The sequence below is a fragment of the Platalea leucorodia genome (assembly GCF_965183815.1).
Source record: "Platalea leucorodia genome assembly, chromosome: 1".
Lineage (NCBI taxonomy): Eukaryota > Metazoa > Chordata > Aves > Pelecaniformes > Threskiornithidae > Platalea > Platalea leucorodia.
In genome coordinates this window covers 45,303,161-45,324,969 of record NC_138823.1, presented here as the reverse complement: position 1 = coordinate 45,324,969, position 21,809 = coordinate 45,303,161, and the positions used below count along the sequence as shown (strand labels likewise).

Below are 21,809 nucleotides of genomic sequence, written 5' to 3'. Positions count from 1 at the left end.
GGGCAAGTACATCAACTGGTCTGCCAGCAGGAGTTATAGGTGGGATTTTGTCAGCAGCATGCCCTTTGCAGTTTGAGTTGTTCTAGCACTTCTCTCTTGCAGGGTCTTTATCAAATACAGGACCTGTAGCTCTAATCTCAAGATAACAGAGAAAATAAGAAGTGCATGAAGCATAGTTGCGCACAGCAGGGAGTCGAACAGTAGTGGACACTTAATTTTCAATCCTTATTGTATCTAGGTACTTTTCAAATGGCTATGCAAGGTACATGAGCTCAGAGCTTTGTATCTTTCTGATTTTTTCTGTAACTAATTAAGACTTAGCAGGTATCATATTATGTGAAAATATATTAGTGTTTTGGGTTATCTTAATGTCTTAGAAAATATTCATTGTAAACCTGCGTGGAATCTTTTTTCAGTGTGTAAAGCTGAAGATGCCCATAAAAAATTCAGACTTGTATCTGCAGCGTGCATCTTATGAGTGTTCATTCTTTTTCTACATCCAAAACTTCTTGCTGCTCACAGAAACATTTTAAGCATGTGTCATATCTTCATAGCTCTGCAATGAAAAGAACTGTGGCATAATCACTGCAGTCTATTTTATTACACTGATCATTAGTTGGCCCTGCTATTTCACCATGCTTTACTGATAACTATACTATGCACATAAAAATATTTGAATTTCAAAATTAAGTAGTTTTTAATCAAATTAGTGCCATCTTTCATAGTAGGGAGAATCTTTCCCCAGTATATAGTGAACTTAGTTAGCTTAACACTTGTGGGCACTCCTTTGTTGTCTTTATTGTCTTCCATTAGTTATTAGATCTGGTGATATAGTATTCAGTGATGCACAAATCCTGTTACCCAAGAAATATACTATAATCTGAAGCCTGAATCTGACAAACAGATAGGTAAATACATAGGTAAGCAGATAGATGATAGATAGATAGACAGATAGATAGATAGATAGATAAGACTCTTATAAGATTGGATAGGTAGGTTTAGTCAGTTCTTAGTGTACCTTACTGGAAGCCTCTACACAGTTCCTTTCTGATTTTTTTAGCTTTAGGTGAATCAACTAATTTTAAGCTTAGTTTTCTGCTTGTAGAAGGTGAGAATATTGTTCATATCATGAAAGTACATTGTGAGTTTCTATCAAAGGCTGAATGTCAGCTTGTTTGTCTTAGGTTGTAAAGACTCCGATATGAGTACAGCATAACATAGATTCAGTCTTAGTGCTCAACCATGGTAGAATAAGTACATGCTCTCTGTGGTGAAGTATCAGCATGGGAGGATGTCTCTGACAAGTACTGAAATTAATACCCTTCTTCATTGGAAGTGGCATATCCAACTACTCCCCAAAAGGTGAACATTAATATTCTGATGAAGATATCTCTCAACATCATACTGGCAATTTGACTCCAAAAATGCACTATTAACTTGAATGTAGAGGTAAGGGAAGTCCATTATATCGTTAATTTACATGAGTTTGTGCTCTTTCTACTCTAGATTTATTAATTATTCCTTTTCCAGTAGACTCTCCTTTACATTTAAAAGACTTTTTAGAGGCTGAAATTAGGATTATGCATAGACAGACCTATGAGTTTAGGCTTCTGTCTAATTAATATGGTCCAACAATGCATAACTTGTCAATCCACATGCCTAGTCTTTTAAGGGCTCAAATGGACACGATTATTCCTAAGGCTGGAAGCTAATATATTTGTAGTCTGGAAACTAGTGTATCTGTAGCCCTTACATCCATTTGTTGTCCAAACTTAAACCAAAGATAGATAGGCAGTCACCAACATAATGCTGTTCTTGTAGCACATGTGGACATTCTTGGTGGTTCCGGGTCTAGCCACTACACCACTAACAATGGACAAAATTTTGGGAGAGAGTGAGAGGCCCTGCTGTGAGCTACTTCCTTTGAGGTACTACTGAGTGGCTCAGGGTAGGAGAGTACAAGTCAACTCAGTTGCATGCTACCAAAAATCTTATGTTGGACCTATTGCTCTTACTGTTTCCAGGGTTATAGTGCACCAAAGCATCTGGGGCCCATGGAGAAGGAAGAATTTCAGTCAAATGAACACTGACGTGTTTAAGATTATGTCTCTGTTCTTAACATTGTGAATAAAGCATCTCAGGTAGTACCAACAACTGTGGTTACATATCACTGGGGTTTCTTTGGATCTTAGCATGTGTTTTTCTCTTAGGAAATAAAAATAGAATTAAATTAACATGAATATGAAATAATTTCTTATTTCTTATATTTGGGGAAATTCAGGGAATGTTTCTAATGAAAAATGATAGTTCGTACGTGCCAGTTAACAAGGCATTCGTGCATTTCTTGAAAAGCAACAGGAAAAGCTCATGTAGAGGTAGGCAGGTATCAGGACAGCATAGGTATTTAGACTTTGGTGGATTTTATGTAAAGCTAGCTACAATATGTAGCACCATGTTTCAATTCAGCCATCAGCTGCATTTTGCACAAGACATCTTTTTCCAGCAGAATGACCTGACGTGGGATGCCCATGTGCACTGCATTGTATCTTTTGCTTCCCACTTTTCTCTGCATTCATAGCAGGGCTGTAACTGTGCTAGCTCTCCGTGAGTCATATATGTTATATGAAACTGACAGTATAGGGTTTGTAGTTGCTTAGCTGGAATCATATGCAGCAGATGGATCTCTTTCTCTGATTCTTTGTTTTAAAACTGTGGTTTCATTCACACTGATTTTTAAAACCCGTTATGAATAGTTTTGGTAATGCTTTTTGTAAATGTTTTTAAGCAGAAGAACGAGCATATTGTATTTGTAAGACAGGACTGGAAACCAAATGATCTGAAAACTCACTCCATCTTGACTTTGCAGATGTGTCTTTTGGTAAATTATGTTTTTATGTTATCTTTGTTGCCTTAACTGTGAAACAGAGACCTAAGCTATTATCGGGTTTAGCTCACTGAATTATATGAAGTATTTCAGAATCTGTTATAGAAAAGGGTCTCTACATTAATATTGTGCTGTTTGGTGATAGTGAAAACAGCAACCTGCGAATACAGATTACTACCTTCTCATATCATGTGGCAGAGATCCTGTACTGTATAACTCATAGCACAGCCATTTAATCCTTTCCCCTCTAGACTGAATGGCAACTTTAAATATTGAAGCTGCGTAGTCAGTGCTTCTAAGAGAAGACCATAATCAATCTGCAATTTGTAACTTTTGAATTTGAAAGTGAAGTGTAAACTTTTTGGAAATCCAATATTTCCTTCGTAAGAAGAGGACAAGTTATTACTTTTTCCATACAGCTGCTATTTTCTATTTGAGACTTGGTTAATAAAAAAAGTACTAATGTCACCTTAGCTACCCTGGTGCAATTAGGGAAAACATCTGTTACAATGTATTTACAATGTCCTTATTGTTCATGAAATTTGGAGCTAATTATCATCTGTCAAATATTTCAGCATTGATTTGAAGTAAGTGTCCATCAAGTGGAAAAAGAACCTTCCTACCCTGGTGCAATTAATGAAAACATCTGTTACAATGTATTTACAATGTCCTTATTGTTCATGAAATTTGAAGCTAATAATAATCTGTCAAATATTTCATCATTGATTTGAAATAAGTGTCCACCAAGTGGAAAAAAACCTAGCAGGTGTAAATAGTTTGCTGTTTTTCCTTGTGTGGTGGAAATTCCTTGGATTAGGATATATCCTGGAGCAGTATTCTTAACATGTATTCAGCTGCTTTTCTAATGCGGTTTTAGCTATTTTCAGTGTTTAAATAATTAATTTTTGTGCCAAACTCAGTACAGGCTTGACTTTATTCAAGCATTATGATGTTAGACTTTTAAAATATGTTAATGTGTTGCTTGTCTTCCAAATTTATATTTTAATTTCTTTTTCTCAAGATATCTGTAGATATATTAGTCATTTTATTAAGATTTCATCTTTTAAAACTAATCATCAATACTACTAAGTTTTAACAGACAGGGGTAGAATATGCTGGCATGACTAATACCAAGTATATATGATTAATATTATTATTTCCATATTACATAGCTATGGTCCTCATAGCAAAAATCCATTAGGGTTTAGTGGGAGAGAGTGAAAGATTGAATCACAAATTACGTGCAACATCCTTCAAATAACTGCCATTGGTTCCTCCTTTGTCGTGCTCTATTAAAGCTGAAAGGCTCAGCTGCAAAGAAAAGAGACCATTAAGCAGTGGATTTAAAGTGTGTACTATCAGACATGCTTTGTTTTTAACCTTGATATTTTACTGTAAAGACTCAGGTTTCTTTGCTTCCTTAGGAAGCAAATAGAAATATTTTCATATTTGTTTGCACTTGTGTGTGTTTTACCCTCCAGAAGACTTTTTGAAAGATTTCATTCTGCACAGCATCTTCCAGTTGTGGAGCTATACCTCAGTTTGACTTTGGTACAGGGACTCCATTTTTTCTTTGCTGTGCATAGATGTAATACTGTACAATAATTAAAAAAATAAGAAAATGGGGCTGGCTCTCTGATAGAGCACCAGTCGCAATTATTTTAAATCTATTTTTGTGTGGTTTATATTTGAAAAGACATAGTCCACTTTGGCTAGGTGTTCTGAGTTTTTTGTTTTACTTGGACAAACTACTCCATAATAGTCTCATGAGACTAGACAGGAGTAGCACCGAGAGCATCAAAAGCCTCCAAAAGGCAGAGGAACTAAACATACACAAAGCACTCCAGTTTAATGTAGGAAAAACAAAACCTTCTGTAGGCATGAAAATTATCTTCCCTGGTCACTATTAAAAAAATTTCATTTATCCATATGGACTAGAAAATACTCTCCAACTGGCAAAAACAGTGTTTTCTTTAAACAGGTAACAACTATGTGGTATAGACTGAAAGCAAATGCTCACCTCTAAAAGGCAACCTCTGTATTTCTTATGGCTTGACGTGGGCCCAAGAGAGCACATTGAACAAAATAGATGGGTGTACTGATGTAGCTAGCCAGAGGGAGTCATAAATAAGAGGTGTGCTGAAAGAAGTGCAAATGTGCACGCACATAGAGTCTTCTGACATTTTTCCAGCAGTTACAGTACCTGATTTAACTCTTCAGAATTGTCATTGTTCTGGCTGTAGTAAAATCAGATGGGTGCCAGGAAGAAACTTTTTATCCAGGGGTTATCTAACACCTGTACATATTTTTAGGTCTTTTTTTTTTCTCTACAATGGGTCTTTGTCTTTTGACAGTTTGTTCGGTGGAGGAGGAAGAGGAAAGGAGAATGGACTCTATATATTTTTCAATAGTATCCAGTGTTGGACTGTTCCAGCCAGATACATGGAGGTTTCCAGATGGCCCACCCCATACTTCTCAACCACTAGTATGGTACAGTATGGTACTGGTGTTTTGGTATCTGTTTGTCAGCGCTGGGCCCATTTCTAGATGTATACTTTTTTCTTAGTGTTGCCCTCATAGTACTGGTGTCTTTCTACAAGTTCAGTTTGGTAATACTTGTTTCCCATTAGCTGTTTTGCAAGACTGTGGCCAGTAAAACAGCTTGCAGTAGTAAGAGGTTCACAGATCACAAGAAAAGCTTTGGTGCAGGTGTGGTTACAGAGGGAAGAAACTCTTCATTAAAAATTACAAGGATTACCCATTCTTTAGATTTTAGTGCAGAGACCTGCAGGAGTTCTTGCCTCCCTGTGCTGTTAGTACTTTTCTGAGCGAAATGGGAAATAGTGCTCAGGCTGAAATGGCGTTACCAGGATAATGACATATATTTTTAAATGAGGCCTAGCAAATGTACATAGTTCTATTCCACTTCACATGCCCTTGTCAAGCCAGTACTGATTCAGAATATTTCAAAGGTTCTAATTATGCTGACCTGTTAAAAGGAAAGTTCAAGGAAATGCTCGACATCAAAAAACTCCCATATTTTAACATGTTGGTGTGCAGTAGAAAGTACTGAGGATATTTCTAGATTCCCTGAAATACTGAAATGCCTTCCCTTCTAATACCATTCTGAGTAGAGTGTTTTTACATATTAAATGGATAGATAGATGTTTCACAAAATCTTCAACGTATCTCAGTCATCTTAAGGGTTTTTTGACAGCTTTTCTTCAGTCATATTTACGTGAAAAATCTAACACAAAACACATGCGAGATCCCCTGTGCACTTCAGGTCATCATCTATTATTTCTGAATTACTGATTGCAGATGGAAGTCTTGGTGACAACTAGCATTTACCGTAATGAATGCTAACAGGTGAAATATTTTGTTTAACCGTAGACTTACAGAATCATAGAATTGTTTAGGTTGGAAAAGACCCTTAAGATCATCGAGTCCAACCGTTAACCTAGCACTGCCAAGTCCACCACTAAACCATGTCCTCGAGCACCACGTCTACTCGTCTTTTAAATACCTCGGGGGATGGACACTCAACCATTTCCCTGGGCAGCCTGTTCCAATGCCTGACTACACTTTCGGTGAAGAAGTTTTTCCTAATATCCAACCTAAACTTCCCCTGGCGCAGCTTGAGGCCGTTTCCTCTCGTCCTATCACTTGTTTACTAGGGAGAAGAGACTGACCCCAACCTCGCTACAACCTCCTTTCAGGTAGTTGTAGAGAGCAATAAGGTCTCCCCTCAGCCTCCTCTTCTCCAGACTAAACAACCCCAGCTCCCTCAGCCTCTCCTCATAAGACTTGTTCTCTAGACCCTTCACCAACTTCATTGCCCTTCTCTGGACACGCTCTAGCACCTCCATGTCCTTCTTGTAGTGAGGGGCCCAAAACTGAACGCAGTAATCAAGGTGTGGCCTCACCAGTGCCGAGTACAGGGGCACTATCACCTCCCTGGTCCTGCTGGCCACACTATTCCTGATGCAAGCCAGGATGCTATCGGCCTTCTTGGCCACCTGAGCACACAGCTGGCTCATGTTCAGCTGGCTGTTAACCAGCACCCCCAGGTCCTTTTCCACTGGGCAGCTTTCCAGTCACTCTTCCCCCAGCCTGTAGCATTGCATGGGGTTGTTGTGACCCAAGTGCAGGACTCGGCACGTAGTGTTGCTGAACTTCATACGGTTGGCCCCGGCCCATCGATCCAGCCTGTCCAGGTGCCTCTGTAGGGCCTTCCTACCCTCCAGCAGATCAACACTTCCACCCAACTTGGTGTCATCTGCAAACTTACTGAGGGTGCACTCAATCCCCTCATCCAGATCATCAATGAAGATATTGAACTGGACCAGCCCCAATACTACATCTTTCACCCTGAAAGATTACAAGGTTTTACAGGCTGTATAAAGCATCTTTCCATCAATCAGTAAGTGAGGCTTTAGAGTAAAATGAATCACCTGCACAACAGCAGCAACAACAAGAAATCTGTGACACAAAGTATTATTTTTTTCCTATTAAAACACTGGGAGCTTTGGAATTTGGCAATACCAGGACATTTAAATTTTTACTTTTACTGCTATGACTACAGCTTTTAATATCCCAGGACGTGTCAAACCCAAAATCTCTGTATTTCAACAGGAATGTGTTATCTAAATGGGAGTGTGCTTTCTTGAATCATCTTTCTTTATAGACGTTCCTTAGACAGCTTTGAGTAATGTAGCATCAGCACTGTTTTGCTTATTTTGAATTTTTGTAGAAACTGACAGCACAGAGAAAATTGTGAAACCAGAATTTTTATGGTTTTGAGGGGCCTAGATTTTCTAAAAGTGAGGCCTGTAGTTTGTGCATTCATTTGTGATATTCTGACATATTCACCTAGCAGCAATGTAACAGAATTTTACAAAGCATTTTGTTTTTCTTTTAGTGTTGATGTTGCAATTTTTGCTTCAAAAAACACATCCACTCTATATAACAGTCTATAAATTATGGGTTTTATAAGATTTTATAGTCTCAAATGGTAATTAACTGATGGCAAGAATGAATTTCCATGGGATTATTGCCTAATTAGGAAAATACAAAAAGGTAAAATAAGGGTTGCAATGGGATAAGTAGCCTGATCATTTTGGATGAATATATGAGATTTATGCTTACCTTTGAAAGTCATGAGGAACTCATGCTATAAACTGATTAAACCTGTAATTCAGCACATTTTCATCATTACGCTGAAATACAAATTAGCTTTTTTACTTCCTTGGAATTATATGTTAATCTCTTTGCTTTCCAAAATATCTGTAAATGTCCTCCAGTTAATTAATATCCACTGTGAGTACCTCCAAACTCAGTTTTGCCAAGACGCTTAAAATGTAGATGCTGATGAAAATTATCCTAAAAATGCTGAGGCAATATTATTCGTGAGAATTTCATATTACAGGATAAGTATGTTGGAACCTAGTCCAGGAAATTATGTATGTATTTGCCTAAAAGTATGAATTTAAGTATTTTACTAAATTAGGGACTTTCTTTTTTACAAATATTTACGAAGAACAAAGTCTTTTTCTCAGCTTCAGCTAGATACAGTACAATTATTCTGCGGTAGAAAGGCATGCCATTGCATTAAATGGCATGAAAGTATGTTCTTATGTGTTTTCTCAGCTGAAAACTTTTACCACTGAGCGCATTCCCTGAAGTACTTATATATCTTTCTCAGAGATAGGGCTGAGATTCTCAGAGATTAGATCCTGAGCTGCTGAGAAGCTTAGCAGGGTTAACTGCATATATTGATCTAAAACATTACTTGAAATACAAATTTGTCCAAGAATTATTCTTTATGTCATTGTGAAGTTGATAACATTTAGAACTGAACAAATAAGAGTAGGCTTGCACATTAATATTTATTCAAATTTAGAATTAAAATTTGATTTCAAACTCTTTAAGACCATTTCGTATTCATTTTTCATGAGCATTTATATGCTGGTGCTTGATTACTGTGACTATTCATGAAAAGTAAATGTTAAGGTCATATTTGCCAACAGCAAATTTTATATTGAATATGTAAATGTGAAATTTGCCACTAGCTGTGTGTTTGACCCCAGCCTTGCAATGGGATTAGTGTGAGCAAACTCTTATTCTGGGGCTGATCTTTCTTTTTTCCCCCAGAACTGGGGCTCTGCTTAGTCAAACAAAATATTCAAGCCATGTTTTCAACAATATCTTAGACCTTTCTTTGGAAATTTCCTATAGAACTCAACTGTGAGAGCACTTATTCTAGTAAATTTGAAGTGTGGGAACAGTCTGACTGAAGGAGAAGGGGATTCTTATATATTTAATAGATAAGCAAGCAGCTTCATTTTTTTGTTAATAATCAGGGCTAGAAAACTCAGACCCTTCAAGTCTATTACTATAATGAAAAAAAAAAAAAAAGTGCAGTATGATCAACTGTGAAAAGAAAGAACTCCAAATGCTTTAAAATGGATAATTTGATTGGAATTATTTCCTCCTGTTGAGGAGCACACATTACCTGCAAAATTTGGAGACCTTAATTCCAAGTTATTGTCAGGTTTCTGTTACAGCTTACTAGAAAAAAAATTTCCACTTTCAACTTCATTTTGATTTTTACTCTTACTTTTTTAAAAAAAAAGTTATTGTTGAAAAAGCAAAAGCTTCTATCTGAAGCTTTTTGGCTTTAGCGTAATGTCTTCTAGCAAAAGAAAAATATGTATCCATTCATAAAAGGATTTCTAGTGATCTTTATTCCAGTTGTAGCTAGGTACTCTAGGAATCATTCAGATGAATATGGAACAATTTGGTTTTTTCTGTAAATATAGCTGACGATATTTTATTTTTCTTAATGTAGCACGGTGTCGTTGAAACCAGGACACATAGATAAACTCTTTAGTCTTTTTCATCATGCTGAATATTTTTGAGAGGCCATACACAATGTTGTTTTTTCAATTCAGCTTATGATTATCTGCTGGAATCTGTTGCATTCTCATACACTGTTGGATAGCTCATACACTATACTTATTTTTTTCTAGAATAGTGAATGCATTATCACGAACTGTATGCCATAATACCTGCAGGCCGCAAGCAAAATCTTAATGTTCTATATAAGAGATATTGATATTATTACCTTTTGTGTTGGTTTTCCCATTTAGTTTGTCAGTAATTTCTGAAGCTCTGGCCTATATCCAGCAGTGAGTGTTCTTGTGACATCTTTTATCACCAGAAAATGGCATTCCAGTATAACCTGTCTTTTTTGCAGATTGCTGGATAGTAATCAAAAACTTGCTTAAAGTTGTGTCAAGGAAATCTATGATGGCATATTTAGTGTGGTGTATACTGTAGTATACTATACCCTAAATAATCTTCATTTTTTTTAGTCCAAGAGAATGTGTCTTATTAAATTTTCTCTGCTTTCATTTAAAGATGGTTTTACCCATCTGAAATTCTTGTTAGGGAACAGCAATACCAAGAATTGGTTGGTAGCCTACAGAGAATTAGTAAATTATGGTTCTGGCTTGTTCTTACTGCTTTATATTATATTGGACTAAAACCCACTAAAATGATACTATTTGCATGAATAATAAAGATAGCTTTCACAAGGATGTTGTGCAGATATAATTAGTAGGAGGAATTTCTACATGTTATCTGTGTATTAAAATATGTCCTAGATTTTGCTTAAAAGAAAAAAAAATCTTTTAATTTTTATGTCATGGATCCTTGAGGGAAAATGTGCAAAGCCTCTGGAGGTTGCTTAATGTTCTGCAGGTGTTGACAGCTTTTTCTTGATATTCTCCATGACATAGTTGAGAGGAAAAAAACTCCACCAGAATCTCAGCATAGCCTACTGCCACAGTTGGTTTCTGATTATTATGAAGTCTAAAAGCCTTTTGTCTTAAATAAGAAATCTTCTGTAGACTGATGCCATAGCCTGTCGTTCATCTGACTGTACACACCAGTGCACACAGGATACTGTGCAACCTTTTGGCAGAGCTGTGTAGAAATCAGTAGATGCTATTATAACAGTGCTGTAAATGATTCTTCCATTTCAGTAGGAGTTTTGTTTATTAAGAAGATCGCACATTTCTCCCAAAGTGGCTTCAGTCAATATTTCACTGGGACAGTGTCAACGAAATTGATCCCAAACAAAATCTGGTTCCTGTGTAAATTTCTCAGCTATCATACCAATGAGAGGTTTACCGAAATGTATACAATTGTAATGAAAGTGTGTATTATTGGTAGAAGGTGAAATATAAATGTTAATACAACTAGTTGAAGCCAGAATTAGGCTTATGGATTTATAATATTTGACTGATGGTGGGGTTGAGTAGTTTGCCTATATACATGGTGACGGTTTTATTAGTTTCAGAGAGTTATAATTTACAATTAGAAAAATATCTTAAAGTTTTGTATTGTCCAAAAGAATTCAGGTTTCCTATTTTATATCTTAAAAAAAAAATGTAGAATAAATGCTTTTTGGTTTCAACTGCACTAGGAACAGTTCTACTGGTATTCCTAACATTTTCAGTATTATTAAGAGATTTGACTCATTCCTCTTAGGCAGTTGTTTTGAAACTTCTTAAATATATAATTACAAAAAAATGTTCATGAATTAGCTCTGAAAGATAATAGGTGCCCAGCAGCTGAATATATAATAACATTCAGAAAGTGGAACAGCTGTGAGAGTTTAAACTAGAGGAGTTCTTAAGACTGTATAACTACACAGATCGTTTAGTGTAGCTGAGTAATCCTAGAAAAGTAGAGCCATACACGGAGTAGGTAATGTGAAAACAAAGATAGGCAGTTCTGAACTCTGTCATATACTTACTATATATAGATACACTGAAAAAGCTCATGAAACTTGGAAAGAGTTTCGGTTGGAGTCTTCTGGTTCTTTGAATTTTTTTGTGTTTTCATAACTATTTTCTTGTCTTGAGTAACTCCATATCATGTAGAGGTGAATGGCTAATAAATGCATCTTTGTGTATTTATTTCTACTATGGACCACAGTCCCAGACCAATAGTAGTCCATGGAATATAGGTAGGGAAACATTAACAAGACCCATTTTTTGGAATTAGAATCAAAATCTGCATTAGAATCAACAGGCTGAAGCTCAGCTGGGATGAGTCAAACAATATACTGATAGATCATGATAAATAATGTGTTAGAGTTGGAATCTATATAGGGAATTCCTATTTTTCATTTTTCAGAATATGGTATGAAATGTTTCAGTTCAGGGACCTATGGTGTCCCCTATGACCTATGGTCAGGGACTCCAGGGTATGGTGTTCCCAGTTTTGATAGACTTAAAATTTTACCAAGTTCCAATTCCTTGCTTTTCATAGTTTCTTTATTGGAGTAATGACCTTCTAATGATTCAATATGAACTGTGATGACCAGTAAGTGCAGTCTTTAGTGAAACAGAATTCAAAATTAGGGTACATGACCTAAGAATGCAAATTAAGCACTTATAGCAATATTTTTAATGGGTGATATTTATCAATGATGCTAAGATTAATGAAAGAAGAACAGGAAAATGCTGCAGACTTTTCCTGGCAGACTTACATTCATAATTCTTTTTCCTCAGGTATTTGCATTGATATCTTTTGCTGAGGCAGTCCTATATAGTACTTTTGAGAAGATAAACATACAACTAAGCAATAAATTCAGTCTATTGCTATTGTAATTGAAAGATTACTAAACATTTTAGTGTTTGTTATGGAGCATAAGAAAGTTTAAAAATTTCCAGAAAGCTGTCATCAGATCTTTTAGACAAACTTGTAAGTACTCCATTCACAAGTGTTAGACTTAAAAGTTTAAAAACAGATCCTTTTTTCCAACTTGATTGTAAATATGTCACTGAAGTGACAATACTCTCTTTTTACCTTGGAACCGCATTGAGGAAAGAGCTGACAAGAGTCTGTGTCCTCTATGTGACATATATTTGGTCCTCTATTGCTTGATGGATTTTTTTTTTTGTATGGGTTAATTATATTTCCAATAAATTCTTTGTGAAATTAATCTCTTTCTCCTACCTCCTCATTACACTTATTCATGTTGCTTAGATCTTATTATTTTAGTCATTTCCTATGAAGGAGGCTCTGTAGATGTCTCAGTGTCAGCTAATATAAATTGCCTACTTTGCATGAAGGCTTGAAACATGATGAAATCTATCTATTTTTAAAGGCGGATCTTAGTTTTCTGCTAATGCTTTATACAGAAGTCTTGAGGTTGCATGTACTTCTGTTTCTAAAGCCCATGAGACTGTGAAAACAGGTAGGGCAAGGATCAATGAGGGAAGCCTGAATATAGCTATACGATGACTGGTATGATGTTGTCCATCTGAGAAAACACCTGATGGTCTAGCTTAAATGAGTGCTGTCACTTGGAATCAAGAATAATTTTGTTTCTAAGTGATCAGTCTGATGGGACTTGTCAAAAAACATCAAACCCTGAATCTCTGGGTGTGTTGCTCTGAAATGATCTTTTGTATGGTGCCTTAGTAGCTGGAGCATTCACTGAGTAAGTGCTACCTCGATTCAGTTCCTGTGTCATCTTGAGAAGCCGTAAACCTCTGCCTGCCACTTTTCAGGATAATTGCTTAGTCGTAGGCTCAGTAGGGTAACTACTAATCTTACTGCATCCCCCTGCACTTTTGTAAAACAATACCAGTAGCAAGATACATGCAGAAGAGGGTTCTGAATAGAAGGGCACGTGTCTTTCTGCATCCTCAGCATGTGCATCATTCTGCCCTGCAGCTCCTTTTGCCTTGTTTGAGGAAGTTCCCAGTTCTACTGTATAGCCCATTTGGGTTTTTATCTAAATATCTAAGGTTCTGGAACCAGATAGCAAAAAATTAAAACCTACAACTATGGTAGTGTCAAACTATGGTCTGAAGTATACTTTGAATTGTGCAGCCTGAGTTGGAACTGCTGTCATAAAATGGTATTCTAGTTTGCTCCGTATATCAGTAAGAGAAATTTTCTGAAGAAAAAAAGGCTTTGGTAGTTTTTACTGTTACAGTGGTTGATTAACGTTCATTGTTGGTGAATACTGTGATAAATATTAGATCATAGGAATTAAAAACTCCCTATACAATGATGTGTTTTTAATGCAGATATTCTGTACTAACTACATGGGTTTTACTGAACAAAAGAGTTGATTTTTTAAATAAACATAATTCAGGACAGTTGTGTGCATGCATTGAGCCTTCTAGCTTTGGGCCTTTATGTGATTGTGCCAGAATGCATGTTGTGGTATCTGCTGATGGACTTGAACTAGTGCATTGTGTAGCTCTGCACGGTGGCTAGGAACATGTCGTCTTTTTTATTTTTTTTCCCCCCAGATATTTATAATTCAAGGTATTCATCAAATAACTGAATTTTCCTTTAAAGCACACTGAAGAGTGGAATTTGCTCCAGTTCATGAGAACACAGAGCTTAGGGACTATAAGTCTTCTGTTTTAAACCTTTACCACTTCATTGGTGGGTAAATTTCATTGGTAATTTAAGAGGGGATTTACAGTCTTATTCAGCAAAGAATACTTACTGAAGTCAGAAGGACTTCACGCTTCAGTGCTTTCCTGAATATATTGATAGAGACTTCAGCATATGCTCAAATGTTTCCTTGAACTGGGACTTTAAAAGGTTTTATAAAATTAAAAGGCAATATCATTGTAGACATTATTAAAAATTCAGACTAGTGTTATTATTATGTAGAGATTTTATTCAGGATTATCACACATCACCATAAAATTCACTTCTTCAAATGGCCCCCTTGCAGTCTTTACAGTCATTTCATGGAAATATAGACACTGTCGCTCCAGAAACACTGTCTCTTCTAATTTCACTATTTCATACAGCTATTGGTTCAGACAAGCACAACTGTTATTTTTGCCTGTCTCACTTCACTCATGAACATCCTAACTTTTTATAGGGCTGTTTGTGGTAGAAGTAAATTAATTCTTGAGCCCACTGGTAGTAAGTTTAGGCTTTGTGTAACAAGGTTTATTGATGGTATCTAATGTTTCTGTTTGTGTAGTTCTTTTCACATCAACTCATTCTACATTAAATATATATATGATATCTAAAACAGCAGCAGGAATTTAATATAAAGCCATAATGTTGATGAGGAGATGTTAAGACTTTTCAGTGTCACAGCTTCTTCCTGTTACAGGGATGACTTCATCAGACACTGTGCACCAAGAAATCAATAGCTAGTATTGCTGACTAGATGAAATAAAAAAATAAAACTAGATCAAGTAGTAATAGTTACTACTATTCATTGTTAAGTATTAAAATAAAAACCTGAGACAGTTAGGTGAATTCATATGCCTGAAATCTAGGGCTTTGTAGAAGATCTCAAAGATATTAAAAATCTAGAGCTTTATAGAAAAAAATCATACATCTTAAATAGTCAGTACAGCCTCTGGAAATAAGACAAATTATTGCCTTTCAATGATACAGAGAATAAGCAAATCTGTTTAATGGTGCCTGGTCATGCATTTTCTGCAATCTGGGATGCAGGTCTTTAGAAATTGTCAGGTCAAATGCATAGACGTAGAAATCTCCTCCGAAGGGAGTTTTTCCATGACTTATGGTGGGGAGGTATAATCTTGTTAGACTTTGGAAATGTTAGGTCTACTACTGAGTCAAATTTTTGTCAGGCAAATATTCCATGGATTTGGCACTATAAATTTATCTCACCTTCACCGAACTCTTCATATATAATAAAAAAAAAAAACCATCTTTGGAATTTGCTGCATTTTTACTTTGAAATTTTTGAAATAATCATAGAATCGTAGAATGGTTTGGCTTGGAAGGGACCTTAAAGGTCATCTAGTTCCAGCCCCCAATGTTTCTATATTTATTCAAAATTAGTATGCCTTCCAAAAATATGTTTCTTTTTCACTTTTTAGAAGTAAGGTCCATTTATATCTTTTCACATACTAGGGCAAACGTTTTAAATGTTTTTATTTGATGTAAATTTAGAAATGCCTTCTCTATTAGCAGTAATGAAATGAAAATCTCTTACTTATACAGCTACATTTCATTAATATTGAAAATCTTTTTACCATTTATACACAGTGGGGATGAGGCTCTAATTCTATTCCAGGACTGCTAAGAATTGTTATTTGTGGCTAGCATTGTCTTTGGTAATTTGATTGTACAGTTGTTATAGAAGCACTGTTTCTTAAAATAGCCACTTTGTATTTTAAAAGAAAGCAATTAATTGTGAACTAGTCACTCTTCAAGCAAATAGCTGATTTTAAAAAGACCTTAAATGTAAGTTGTATTCTACTCAGTGTTGGAATCTTTTGGGGAGGGATGGGATCATCATGGAAATCAGTGGTCAGTCAACAATTGTATGCAGTATCCCTAGTAAAAATGATTTTTGGAAGGTTGAGACACAGTTCTATAGAATAAGAAGTGGGGGTGGAATAAAATTACCATACTTTTTCCAGTGACCGGTTGGTTTTTTTTTTAATCTACTGAAAAAAATGAGGTACCACTTTAATGACACTGTTCAACCTTCAGTGAATCAAGATCTCCACAATTCTCTATTTTTCCTATTTAAAATGCACCTTACCCTTGAATGGGAGGGAAAAAAACCAAACCAAAACCCACCTTTTTCTAATTTGTGGACTAATATATCAGCAATTTAATGAATTTAACATAGTTATATCAAAATATGGAAGTAGACATTGCAACATGCCTTGTTTCCTTTTGTGACTAGGCTAATACACTAATGAAATTCTACCTTAGATTTGAGACATACTTCCTTTCAAAACTAGCAAGTATATTCCCATGAAACGGTTTTGTTTCAACAGCACTATATTTTTGCCACAGCAAAATTCCAGTGAGTTGCGCTGACTAGATAGAAGGAAGACATTTTTTTACGATGAGAGTGGTGAAACACTGGAATAGGTTGCCCAGAGAGGTGGTAGATGCCCCATCCCTGGAAACATTCAAGGCCAGGTTGTACAGGACTCTGAGCAACCTGATCTCATTGAAGATGTCCCAGCTCATTGCAGGGGGAGTTCGACTAGATGACCTTTAAAGGTCCCTTCCAACCCAAATTATTCTATGATTCTATGATTCTGTGAAAATGAGAAAAGTCTTCTGACTGCAAATTCTTGAGAGGTCTTCATTGTGTGCCGGAAGTAGAAAATAGTCCTTAGCTTTTTAGTCTTCAGTCATTTTTATCATGCATACAGTATGTGATGGTGCTGGCAAAAAAACATGGAGCTAGTTAGTCTGATCAGCCTAGCTTTAGAGGTTTCCTTATAAATGAGAAAATATGCTGTAACTCTGAAAAGGATGTATAAAGGATTTAAATAGTCTACTTCCCTCTTAGGTTTGAAAGTAACCTTGAAATATTTCTTGAATTATCACTGCCAGAAATAACCAACACATACGTTGTCAGTGATAGTACTTCATTGACAAGGTATTGGCAATGTATATACCATAAATATGAGGGAGCTTTCTTTTAAGTAAGAGAGCAGGATGGCTGAGCAGATATCTTTCCATTTCTTTATCTAAAAATTATATCATGATTGACAAACGGTTTCTTCCGTATGTTCATGAATTTACTTCAGTGGTAAAAGCTCATTACTACTTTGTTAGTGGAATATGCTACCAATTCTTCAGGTCCACATGGATATACTTTACACGGATGTACATTTTTGAAGCCTGAACAAGCAATAGGTCTACATTCACATAGTCCTTATTTTACCAAAATAACTCTGCAAAGTTTTGAGCTAAACTGATGTTAGGCAATGAGGAAGTGAGAAGAAATATTTAATATGCCGGTATCTCTGACTATTGATAGAATTCCACTCATGTTTGTAAAACTCTAGAAATTCATATTGTATCATGTCTTCCAGACAAACTGTTTGACTCCCTATTTTCAAGTGTATTTTTCCATAGATGTAACTCTCCATAACAATTAGTCACATTACTTTTGGCTGTTATCTTTTTTGTAAAAGTTATCAATTAATTTTCCATTCATGAACATGAGCTGTTCTGGTATAGCACTAAAAACATTCCTCGGTAAGACTAGATTTCCTTTTGTACCTCATTCCCTTTCTGCATGGAGGAACAGCAGTATGGCATGGTGTGGATGTTGAATGAGGACACAAAGTAAATGAATCCTATAAGGCATACTCAATTTAGAACAGTTCACTAAATGGTCATTTCTTATGTAAAATAAAGACAAAAAATGTAAAATAACAGTAAAGCTTTCAACTGAAAGCTATGAAAAGACAATTATTAAATTTAATTAAAAATTCTATTTTCTTCAGCTAACCTTGTTTCCCAGAATGGCTCTGATAATGACTAGGAAGTACGTGAAATGGGATTGATAGCTCATCTCCTCTTTGTAATCATTACCTAGTAGTTTTCTTTTTTAACCTTTTATCTCTCTTTATTCTTTATTCTGCATGTCATAATCTAGTCACTTTCTGGATTACATGCTTCATACACTCCAACATACGCTTCAGTGAAATAAGTATTGCTGATTCCAACTAAACTATGTACCAGCTTAAATTCTTCATCCTATGAGATAAAGAGGCTTGAGAGAGAGAGAGAGAAGTTAGAGAAGAAGGTCACAGTAGACTACTTATGGCAACTTCTAGCCTTCACAGAACAATATATTACCAAATGTAGACTCGTGGCTTGTTTTACTCTTGGAAGAAGAAAGATTCAAGGGCAGAGTTTACTGTCTCAGCTTCTTTCACAAGTGATATCCACTTATTCTTAGGTATCTTAAAAGATTACTTTAAAAATTAAAGTTGGTAATGCTGTAAGTTCTCCACTTATTTCTTCCCTGTTTCTGAGTAAAAAGACATATTTTTTAAAAGGCAGAAGGTAGCTGTATCTATCCACATCTGTTGTTTCAATAGAGAATACATGCCTGTAAATTTCTGCTTTGGCTATGACTATTCTGAACTGTGTGACTACTACATGAGAGAAGAAGGATGAATTTTCTATGAGGGCTGAGGATACGGTATGGTTTCTCTGATGGAATTTAGGACTTCTTGATCTACTGTTCCGCAGATTACAAGTCATCTTCTTTCTACAAAATAAGTACTGCTTATAAATTCTAAGGTATAAAACATATCGGAACTGGGAAGTGCTCATTGAAGAGGCTCATGTTACAAATGAAGTTTTTTGGCATACAGTTTATGTTGATGAAATTTGTTGTGATGTATGTGTGTTTATTTGCACACGTACATATAAATACACACTACACTGCAAATTGTGCCTTGACAACCACTGTGCTATTTTAAACAATAAAGAGACTAAAATTTCAGAGTGGATTTCAGATACTGAATCATATATTCTGTCATATTGTTTCTCCTCTGTGCAACCAGTGAGCAGTAGGAAGCACTGTGTTTAAAGGCAAAATCGACATTTTTTCTTGAAGAATTGCTTTAAGTTAATGAAGTGATTCCCTGTGAAAGCATCCCTGCATATAGTTATATACATGCATGTAACTAAATGTGTAGGATAGGTTGTTGATATTAAAGAATAACAATCCTCCATAAACTATTTACAAGGCTTTCTCACAAGCAGCAGCATGACAGAGGGGTCGCCTGTGTGTTATCCAGCTACCATGAAAACCCAGCAGAAAGGGAACAGAGATATATGATAGTTTAAAACATTTGTCTCATATGTCACTGTATAGCAGCTCTCCGAACACTGCTCCCAGCAAGCTGGCTCTCTGCACAGTATGAGTACAGTCACTCAGATAGAGACATGGTGCAATCTTCTGTCTTTGTAAACCCAAATTAAATCAGCCCTTGAAGAGTTTTGAAGTTATAGAGCCAGAAGATCAGGAAATGGTTGTTCTCTGAAACGGAGTTATGTGACCCAATGCTTCTTGGCTCTCATGTTATAAACTGATTCGAATATTATTTCTCCACTGTTAAGTACCGCATTTTGCTGAGCTGCTTTTGTGCCTCCTTTGTGCCACTCTGGGGAGGTGCCTGGGGTTCCTTTTCTCTGCTGTGTATCTTGAGGTGTCTATCAGTGGTACCACACAAAAGTTAAGGACATGAACAAGAGCCACAGGAGCAATTGTGGGAGAGTACAGGAAGGCTAAAAGCATTCACAGGTAGATAGGTGATTTACGCATTCCTATGTCCAAAATGCAAGCTGCCCTTTGGCAAACCCCAAGCTCATGCTTATCTAAGACTTAAGGCTTAAAATAGGTACTTTTCCTCTGTGGCTGTAAGGAAGATTAGGTCTGTCATCCACGCTGGAGTGCTTCGGCTAAATTTAACTCTGGCTGTTGGAAAGACTTACCTATAGGATTCTGGCACAGCTGTGGAAACTGCTGCTGTTATTTTGCTTGGAGATTTATGAGACAACCTCAGGGGAAAAAAGGATTTTTTTTTTTATTTTTTTTTTTAAACATACATGCTAGTGTGGATGATGCCAGATCTGAAAGAAGGAGGTGCACAGCTGAACAGTGTCAGGGAGCAAGGTGTGCAAGAGCACGGTGCAAAGCCAGTGCAGTTATATGAGGCAAACATCCGCCCCAGCGTTACCTGCATGTGTGACTAGAAACACAACAGACAAGCATATAGCAAGCTTAACATCTTGCTTTCTTTTTAAAAAAATGTCACTGCAATAAATTGCTAAGCAGTTATGTTTTGGTATGTGAAAGCTGTGTGGCATTGCTTACATTTGCTGATGCATTTTGGTCATACATTTATTTCAAGGTGTCCTGTCTGTATTTCTCTTCCAGGTTCAGGTCCTTCGCAATGCAGGGGAAGAAGTGACCCTAACTGTGTCCTTTCTGAAAAGAGCACCTGCTTTTCTCAAACTGCCACTGAATGAAGATTGTGCATGTAAGCCTTTATTGCTTGGCCAAAAGAATACTCAATTCAGTGCTCACGAGCGCTTGCAGCTTCTGAACCACTGTGCATTGAGGGTGATTGACAGCTGTTTTTTCACTCAGCATTGCTGCCTGAATATGAGCTGCTTGTATTGCCAGGTCTTGTAATAACATTCACCTCAAGCAAAAAATTGCTATCTTTCCTTGAAAAACAGATCACCAGGCATTTGGCTGGGGTGAATCATCAAAGTTGCAGGTAAAACGGTGGAATTACATTAGTTTACAGTAGCTCACATCCTCATGCATAGTATTTAAAAGCAGTTTTTCAGGCAGCATCAGATAACATTTTAGTCTGAAAAAGTTTTGTCTTGAAAGTGTGAAAATGAGATTATGTGTATCTATTTAGAGGGCTTAACTTTACCATTTAAAATTCAGAGGCTTTGCTGGAGGTGTCTGTCTACCTAAAAATAAATTTCTCTGGGATGATTAGTATTTTGTTTAAGTCCAACCAAGTTTTAGTCAACTAGCCCCATGAGAGACATATGGAGACAGCTGTCTTCCTTTAATTATATTAAATTGCAAGTGTGGGTGCATAATTATAGACAGTTGCAGCATATCTAAGCATATTTACATGTCAGCCTGTGCCTTTTGTCACTGCTGCTTTCCTTCTGCTTCTTGCTCCTAAGAGGGTAAAATGAATTGCTTAATTTTTAAGCAACAAAACAATAAATATTTGATTTCAATACTTTTCGCCTTTGATTTTAAGTTAGTAGGAATTAAATAAACTAAATTATGAAATAGTATTTTATACAATCATTTGTTGAAATATTGTCTTTATCGTTCACCTAGGTATTAAATTTTAGTGAGACAAGAAAAAATTTAGAACCTCATATTCTTAAATAAAAATGTATCCCAGTACATTTGTCCCTTTTATGAAAGGTTGTGGTATCACAGAGTACCCTGGGTAACACATACAAACATGCATTTGCATCAATCCTATCATGTTACTGTTGAGGTGTAGCACTATAAATTCCTAAACTGTTACAAGAATAGTTAGAACGGTAAACTTCATCGAGAGTAACAAAA

The 21,809-nt window shown here is 36.2% G+C and overlaps 1 protein-coding gene across 1 annotated transcript in view; it reads left to right on the top strand.

Annotated features, from left to right (window-relative positions):
• SNTG1 (syntrophin gamma 1) overlaps positions 1-21,809 on the top strand; it is a gene marked incomplete at both ends in the record, with an annotated part of 163,496 nt that overhangs the window by 32,003 nt on the left and 109,684 nt on the right. The window contains one exon of the mRNA XM_082310700.1: positions 20,634-20,736. Within this exon, the coding sequence (XP_082166826.1) occupies positions 20,634-20,736 (103 nt within the window). The remainder of the gene's footprint in view (positions 1-20,633; positions 20,737-21,809) is intronic.